The 9,348-nt window shown below is 44.2% G+C and overlaps 1 protein-coding gene across 1 annotated transcript; it reads left to right on the top strand.

Moving 5' to 3' along the window:
* Positions 1-526: 526 nt before the first annotated feature.
* LOC141601148 (uncharacterized) lies at positions 527-1,099 on the top strand. The gene has a single exon (XM_074421419.1). The coding sequence runs from the start codon at positions 527-529 to the stop codon at positions 1,097-1,099; it is 573 nt and encodes a 190-aa protein (XP_074277520.1).
* The last annotated feature ends 8,249 nt before the right edge of the window (positions 1,100-9,348 follow it).

The raw sequence follows: 9,348 nt of genomic DNA, 5'->3' as shown, positions 1-9,348 counted from the left end.
CCTAGTCGGAAAATTTCGATCCAGAAACATTCTTTGCTGACTGGAGACTTATTGAGTATATAGAATATCGTAGGGTTGTTAATAGTTAGTTGATGTGTCAAAGAGTTAGTTATAAACTAACCAGTCAGTTACAACTAACTATGATCAACTAAACTACAGTTAAAAGGTTGTTGTATGTCGGTTTATAGATTGATATAAATACAAGACAGCTGATGTATTATACTCACTTTTGATGTAATAAAAATTCAGTTTATACTCTTTCTCTCAATTCAATCTCTTACAATTACAATCTTTGATCTTCATCTTCTTCATTAGTTCTAATTCATGTTCTATTACACTAAATACTATAGAATTCAATATGGTATCAGTATTTTTCACAGTTTCATGATTCTGGGATTTACATCTGTTTCTTGAATCCTCATATCTTCAAGGAATAGAGGTATACACGCTTCCGCACTCACAATTTGTTCTTCTTCTTCGTTGTCTTTCTTCCATTATTGTTGAAGAAATCTCTCTATAATTCAACATGCCTGAAGTTGTTTCTTCTGATTCTGCATCTGTCCTTGATTATTATGATGACCCCTTGTTTTTGTCCACCTCTGACCAACCCAATGCTACATTAGCATCGTTTCTTTTTGATGGTCATGATTTCTTGGGGTGGAAAAGGGAAGTTCTGATGTCTTTAGCTGCTAAAAATAAGGACGGATTGTTAGATGGGTCATGTGCTATGCCACCTGTCACTGATAAGCGTCACAAAAAATGGAGGAGATGTGATTTCATGGTTATGAGATGGCTTTCTAACTCTTTAGATAAGGGGTTGAGAGAGAATTTCAAGTATGTAACCTCTTCTCAAGCATTCTGGTCTGATTTGATTGAAAGATTTGGACAGTCAAACGCCTTAGAAGTTTATCAATTGACCAAAGATTTGGGGGAAGTATCTCAGGACAATCTTTCTCTCATTGAATACTATGGGAAATTGAAGAATTTGTGGGAAACTTTAGATTGTTTAGATCCCTTGCCTGCTTGTTCTTGTGGGAAGGTCAATCTTTGTACTTGTTCTCTGTTAAAAAAAGATGGTAGAAAGGGAGAACAATGCTAAGGTTATCCAGTTTCTGATGAACTTAAACAGTGGGTATGATGGCATAAGGACACAGATTTTATCCATGGAGCCACTGCCTACTATGAATAAAGTTTTGAGTTTACTGCAAAAAATTGAACGGCAGAAGCAGATTACAGAAAGTGTAGCTGTGTTGACTGAAGCTAATGCATATGCCAGTTTCAAGCATCCTGAGACTCACAAGAATTATTTTCAGTCTGCAAAGAACCCTGGTAATGACACTGTTCTGGTCAAGCAGTGTGATCATTGCAACAAAAAAGGTCACACAAGAGAAACTTGTTTTGGTTTGGTCAAGTGCCCACACTGTCAGAAAACTGGTCACAACCCCGCTAATTGTTTTGTTATAAGAGGGTTTCCTGGAGACAAAGCTAAGGGCAAGGAGAAGGTCTCATATTCCAAGAATGCTCACGCATCAAGAGGAGTTAATGCTGCTGATATTATCTTTGCTGATTCACCTCTTGATGATGGTTGCCTCCAAGAAGATATTCATGATGGTTTGAATGTTACAGCTTGTGGACAGCGGGCCGCCCACGGGGGCGCTTGGTGAGAAACGAGGGACAAGCGTTTGCATTTTGTAAGGAGTCGCCACCAATTTTTATGGGAAATTGGAACCGTTCGAATACTCGTGTCATGTCAAGACACAAAGTAGTGACATGAACACTAAGCAATCGTTACCCTTAGCATTCTATGTCTAGAATGACTCTCGTGGATGCCAATGAACACGGGTGCTCACGGAGATCTGGAGTAAGGGGTGAGGGTACGTATTAGGAAGCTCTTTTGATCGAACACCTAATCCCGCCCGCCTCGATAGCGGCCTCTACTAATGATTAGGGAGTTTATTCGTACTTGATATATCGTCGGCTATATGCATGCAATGCAACATCCAAGTTTTAATCCTAGCATGTGGAAATTAATACTAAGTCGGTTGGCACGTAATTAGCATACAATTGGGTCGAAGTAGGGTTTAATGTTGATTTACATGTGAAAGCAAACAAATGATAAAAGAAATACAATGACTATAAATTACAATAATGAAAATTACAATAATTACAACGGAATAGGCGATTTATGTCGAAAATACCTTTAAAACGGACAATTTGAGAAAAAGGAATAAAAGAATAAAAAGAAAGAATTAAACAAACTAACGAACGAGAATTAGCGATATTACGGATATTAGTTAATTAATTACGTAATCTAATTAAACTACGTCAAAGCGAAACGGAGTTCGGGGACGAACTCATCCTGAACAGTAAGCGCAGCGAGAATGCGCCCTCGGAAGAGGCGCAACGATTCTTTGCGTCTGTTCCAAGGGTGAGTTCCAGGCTGTTTGAACGAATCGCAAATCGTTAATGTGAATTGATAAATTTAGGGATTGATTTGATAATTGACTCGGATGAAAGTGATTTAATGTATTAATTACATGTAAATGATGGTCATAAAACAATAAACATGGGCAAGACGGAATTAAACGGATAAATTATGTGAAGGGACGATGTTAATGAATGATTAATTAGGGACATCGGTGAATGGAACAAACTAAACAATTAATTAGACTAAACATGATGAATGATGACGAATATGGATGCAAATATATCAATGACGAATCCCAGAAACCCAATATGAACAAATTGAACTTCTAAAATCCGGGTTTGAATATTAAAGACGAAAACCCGTAAATATTGATTATTTAGGATCTAAGTCGGAACAATGATGAATTAAACATGTTAATGATGAATGAATAATATACATATGAATTATTAGTGATGATGTGAACGAATCAACAAAAAAACAATTGAAAGCAAATACAAACGAAAGACGAATTACGAGAGGGGCGAAGAAGAAGAAAAGAAGCGAGAATCTGCGGCGGCCTCACGAAGAGGCGCAGCAGGAACTGCGCTCCTTCGAAGAGGCGCAGCAGTTGCTGCGTCTTTTCTCGACTGTTAGTCTTCTGAAAATCCGTAAAAAGAGGTTTTAAAGACGGTTTTAGAAATCGGTTTTAATGAGGTATTTTCGACATAAACCTTACAATGATTATACGATAAACAAAATACAATAAATAAAAGAGGATTATACACCCTCAGACTTACATGTTGACGAAACGAGATGAACTAAGAAAATCGACTAGTGAATGCTCGACGCGAATGCAAGGAAAGAGTGCCCTCGTAAGAGGAAAACGATTAATTGATTAGATTGATTGAGTGTAGTTGGTCAAATTGGTCGGTCATGCAACGGAGAGGCTGGTACCCGGAAAGATCCGAGCTTACGTGGTCGGAAGTCCAAGCACGTAGGCGCCAATTAGTAAGAACGAAGTCTAGAATGCAAAGGGAGAAGAGAAGGGCGGACACTCGCGTGAGAAATATGAGGAACGAAAGCTCCTATTTATACTAATCACGTGAAGGAATAGGGTTTCGGAGACTCTTTGGAAGTGAATCTCGGAAAGATATAAAAAAGATACGTAAATCATGCAAAGAAGGGCCTGGGAAGAGGCGCAGCAGCCACTACGTCCCTTGGAAGAGGCGCAGCACCTGCTGCGTCTGTTCCCAGGAGGTTTCCTCCTGCAGAAGAAAGATTTCCGCGTTTGAGTTATGGTAGGACGGAAATAATTCGATTATCTTTTGAATATTATGGGATATTATTTGCCAAAAGATAAAATTTATGAAATATGGAATAGAAATATCCGGAACATTCCAGAACATTCTGACTCGGGATTTAACAGCTATCAGAAAATGGAGACGGTTTTTGACCCGGACTCCGAATGTACTCTAATTACTGCCAAAACGACCGTATCGGGACGTAGATGACAACTAAGAGGTCGACATTTATATTTGAGCAAACACTTGACGATAATCTTACGAACTGTCACAAATCGTTCCGCGAATCAAACATGCGGCCCAATCATCACCGGGTGGTTTGCGGGAGGTGCAGAAACGAGGTGTCTACAGAGCCCCCACTTTGACTGAGGCTTGGACAAGGCGAAAGTCAAAGTATAGCCATCAGGTCAATCGAAGATTACAACCTGACGACTATGGCGACGCGAGGCGGCTCAAGGGGTCTGAACCAAGGACCTGTCGTCGGGAACATTTTAGAGTCTGTCGACTATCGGGGAGGGTCGTTTAAAGTCCATTAGACTACGTAAGGAGGCTCGCCAGCCATAAGAAGAGACCATACCTGAGACTTCTTCTCGAGATGCTTTCGGAGGTGCATAGGAGCTAAGGTTAAGCGTAGGAGCTAAGGGTAAGACCTAAAAGTTATATAAAGATTTGTGCTAGGGTGTGGGACCCTAAAAGAAAGCATCGGCGGGAAGGAGGCCAAATATGAGTTTCGACCTAAGGGTAACTAAGTTTTGGGTATAGGAACTTCTGGAGAACGACACCCTGTCGAACTCCGCGGGGAAACAAGAAATATTGGAAGCAGCAGGACGTCGGTAGAAACTGCTGGGGGAACCCGCTTGCGTTGGTCTCAAGCGAACTCTTGCAAAACTTGAGGTTGAATCTGCTTGCGTCGGTCTCAAGCGAACTCTTGTTGGGGAATATATTGACGACTAGGAACATCTTGATCGTCGTGGGAGAAGTCTTGAGTGAGCAGTACTGCAAAATACTACTGCGCTGGGCAAAATAAATTGAGCAATACTGCAAAATATTACTGCGCGGGATAAAATGAATCTGGGCAATACTGCAAAATACTGTCGCGCTGGATAAAATGCGGACCGAAACGAAAGAAAATCGTCGAAACGGACCAAAAGAATATAATAGCGTTGAAGAAGAGGCGCACCATAGATGGGCCCACAAATAACGAACTCATAACGAATTTTTGAAAATTCGTATGGAGGGAACAAAAGGAAGAGGCGCAGCAAGAGCTGCGTCTCTTGGAAGAGGCGCAGACACTGCTTCGTGCGTCTTTTCCCCACCGGCAATTTCGCGTAAAAACGCGAAATCAGGAGGTTTATGTTTCATTATTTCGAAACTCAATTCCTTCAATTTCTCTCTCAAATCTTCACCATTTCCGTCAAGGTTGGATTCAAAAGCTCGCTTTAAATATGACTAATCGAGGTATGTGTCTTAATCTTGCATTAATCATCCGCATTTGTCGAATTTCGAGCCGCAAGAACTAGGGTTTTCAACCCTTTTGATCGAAAATTTGGGGCTTTTTCCCCAAATGGATTTGCTTTGCCAAATTGATGTTAGAAATGGATAGTAGGTAATGTTAGGAACGTAACCATGTATTTACTTTGAATTTTCGCCGAGTTTTGAGCCCTTGAGCGAATTTTGAGACGGTTTTACGGCTAAACCTCAAATTGCTTCGAAAATAGCCATAGGATCGTCCATTGGCGATGAAATTTGATAGTTGGGATCCTTGGATGATGGGTAAACTTCCTGTCATCTCGAAATTTTGGTTTGTGACAACTTTTTCAGGGCACCTTTCTAGGGCATAATCACCGTTATAACGAAATGCTGCCGAATTTTCGACTTGAACCCGGAACTAGGCCTTGACTTGGACTTGACTTGACCCAATTTATCACATGAGTGATCGGGTTGGCGGGAATATGACCATAGATGGCCAGAAAGGACAGTTTCAGGGGCTCTGAAGGCTCGAAAACTCCTTAATCAAAGGCTTGTCGTCATGTGACGCGGCCTAAATTTACTTCAACATTGCAGGTGATGAGGCTTCCACTTCCGGGAGGACTCCCATGGAGGTAGACGCCAGTGTGGTTGAGGAGGCTTTGGAGCAGGTCTTCACCGACGCGGTGATGGCCACTGGAGACGAGGCACACTAGGAGGAGGCCCCGAGACGGGCCAACGTCAGGCGAGGAGGTCGTCAGCTGAGAGGAGCTCCTGCGTGGGCTGAGACTTGGGAGAGTAGGCACCTCGTGTGGGCTGCAGAGGGTCACCTGTCCTACAGGACGGTGAAGAGCTTGGTAAATAAGAATTCACTACTCATCACCTATTCTCTTTCATTCTTTTTGTCCGAATTTCTTGCAAACCTCATTCAAAAATAAAGATAGCCTTGCTTCAAATCATTACAGGAGGCCGGGAACATTAGGTCGTTCTCGGGTTACACGACAGCGATGGAGCACTACGAGCGGTTGTCGGTGGAGGAGAGGGCCATGATCGAGCGCGGAGCGTTTGGTCCTCTGATTCAGGTTTGGAGGGATATCGTGAAGAGGAAGCTGCGGGCTAACCTTAGCCTGGTCCGTGCTTTCTTGGATCGGTTCTGGGATACGACTTCCACGTTTCACTTGCCTTTCGGTGAGGTGGAAGTTACTCTGGAGGACTACGGCATGATTTCTGGTCTGCCGTGCGGGACCGAGGAGATGGTGTGGCCGGAGACTGCCATGAGGGCGGATTCGGCCGAGGCGAGGAGATTGATCGGCTGGAACCCGTCGCCGAGGGTCATTGCGATCTTCGGGCTTGGTACCCAGTACCTACGTCCGAGATTACTTTGCGGGGAAGACCCCGGAGCTAGTGACGATTGATGGGAGGGAGACGGCTCCTCCTCCTTGTACAGCTGAGCAGAGAGCTCGTCTGTGGCTTTGGTGGTTCTTGTCTTCGATTTACCTTGGAGACAAGGGCGAGAGGCTATCGACGAAGCTTCTTCCCTTCCTTGCTGACCTGAGTTCCCTAGGACGTTGGGACTGGGTCACTGCTGGTTTTGCGGTCCTCATCCGCTTCATGAGGGCCATGGTTCGTCCGGAGTTGATGGAGAAGGGGACTTCTCCTGGCGCTGTCGGACCTGGGCTACTGTTGGAGGTATGAACCTTCCTTTAGACCGAAATAAATTCTTTTCTTTGTCGAAATACGAAAGATCGTCATTGATTATTCTGTTTATAGGCATGGGTGTATTCTTACTTTCCGAGTCTCGCGCCGAAGAGGACAGAGCCGCTGGAGAAGGCCTATCCCGTGGTGAGGGATTGGGTGATGTGCAGGACGAAGAGCAAGCGCTCTTCCCACAATGTCTACCGGCGGGATGTGAACGCCCTTCAGCTGAGCAGCGTGAGTATCCCACTCGTATTTACATCTCTTGTACTTGCTTTCACTTGATCATAGGAATGATATTTGCATTATCTTGTCGCAGTGGGTGCCCAGACCTTGGGCGGAGTACGCTGGAGCGCCTCCTTTTGTCGCTGAGGTCCTTCGACCTAGGAGCCCGAGTCGGCTGCTGCTGTGGACGTCGATGGGTCCTGTATGGTATCTGGGTGAGCGTTTGGCTCGTCAGTGCTCTCGGGGCGCGTTGATGGTTCCCATTGACCCTCCGAGGACGATGTTCCGGGAGCCTACTGAGGCTGAGAGGGAGGCGGACCTGGCTGGTGCCGGTGGCGACGACCTTCTTCTGCCTGGCGAGGATTACTCGGCGTTCCTTTACGGGAGGTTGGCGTACTGGCCAGTAGTGGTGAGCATCCTTTACTTTCCTTGATTTGATTTCGAGAGTTACGATGAAAGATCATCGTTTAACGAGAGCTTATTTGTCTTTGCAGGAGGTCGAGGCGGCGGGCGTCGAGCCCCCAGTGTACCCCGAGACTCTTGAGTACACTGACGCGACCGGGAGGACGACGATCTCCGAGTTGCGTGACTTTGACGTAGCTGTGACGGATGCTGGCTTAGACGACTGGCAGCATCTGATTCGGAGGGTGAGCCTCCAGCTTATGTACCTTTCGTGTAAGAACACATTTGATTGACCTTGTTCACTTTACTGAGGATTTCTTTCGAAATGCAGGTCGCGCCATCTCGGTTTGTGGCACTATGGAGGGTGGCCAACCGGCTACGAGCAACCGCCATCGAGGCACTTGTCGGCGGCCGAGGTCGTCAGGTATGAACCTCATTTGATTTCTTTTGACTTTTGATTTTCAGTTTTGTTTGAGTTGCTTGACATGAGCCAATTTTGTTGTGTACAGGGTGACCGCGAGCTGGAGCGAGAGTTGGCCCAGTCTCGGGAGGAGACGGCTCGTTTGTCGAGGGAGCTCGAGTTTCGGGACGCCGAGATTGCTGCTCTTACGGCGAGGGTTGCCGAGTTGGAGGGTGTCCATCAGTAGTTTGGCATAGTTTTGTAGACTTGTACATCTGATTTTGAACGTTTTTGACTTGTTCGGGGCGCAAGCCCCCAGTTTGCTTGGGCTTTGGACTTTGTTCGGGGCGCAAGCCCCCCAGTTTGCTTGTACATTTGTATATATGATGGCCTGCATGCCTTTGCTGCTGGGTTGTGTTGCTTGTACCTGCAGGTTAGTTCTTGGACAGGTTTGGTAGACAACGGTTTACGCCGTCATGCTGCCGAAATTTACATGGAAATCACGCAAAACATACATTTTATACACATATGGCCTTAATTAGCGCAAAAGGAGACTCAAAAGTATACAAAAGGTGCAAAAATGCAAAAAGCAAAAAATTTGTCAGAAATGACCGGCTCAGAAATGACCGGACGGTAGGGAGGGTTACCCCCTAAAAAAAAGAAAAAATAGAAATCTGTAAGTGTAGAAATGAAAATGTTGAAACAAAAGAGAATTTATTTCCTAAAAAAATGAAATTAGAATGACCTTATGAAATTTAATTAAAATGAAATTTTATTTCCGAAGAATAATTAAAATAAAATAATAAAAAAAAAAATTAAGTGTGATGAAAATGGCGAAGGTGTCGATGTCGCCTCGAAATGCGTGCCCGCAAATTTAGGAAATTGGAAATATGGTAAACTGCTCGTATTTACCAAAATAAAATCCCGTAGGAATAGGAAATTATTCGTTATAGAATTAGGAAAGATCCAAACGCGAAATCGCAGAAAAGTGAGCACAGGGAAGAGGCGCAGCATGAGCTGCGTCGCTTTGAATAGGCGCAGCAGGCGCTGCGCCTGTTCCCAAGTTGGTCTCCCCTGACGGATTTTGGAAACAGCAATTAGTATAAATAGAAGCGTCGACGAAGCTTTAAGTCATATAATTCTTCCGTCTTTTCTCCGTGAATCGCATAAAAAAACTCCCAAAATAAATTTTCAAGAGAAAATTTGTCATTATGAACACTTTGGAGGTCCGCTTGAAGGAATGGACTAATGAATTTTCGAATGTTGAGAAGCACGATATGGGTGCTCATAACCTTGGGTCTCTATTGAGTTTGAAACTCATTAAGGTGGTAAAACCGTTCTTGGATGCTTGCCTTGACTACTGGGACCCAAATTGTCATGTTTTCGCGTTCCCAGGTGGTGATATTTGTCCTTTTCCGGAGGAAATCGCTGCTATTGGTGGGTGGGATCCC

The sequence above is a fragment of the Silene latifolia genome, chromosome 9 (assembly GCF_048544455.1).
Source record: "Silene latifolia isolate original U9 population chromosome 9, ASM4854445v1, whole genome shotgun sequence".
Lineage (NCBI taxonomy): Eukaryota > Viridiplantae > Streptophyta > Magnoliopsida > Caryophyllales > Caryophyllaceae > Silene > Silene latifolia.
This window is presented reverse-complemented; position numbering and strand designations above follow the sequence as displayed.

What these genes read in the sequence shown, in the direction of transcription:
- LOC141601148 (XM_074421419.1), top strand. Translation starts at nt 527, where the DNA reads ATGCCTGAAGTTGTTTCTTCTGATTCTGCATCTGTCCTTGATTATTAT.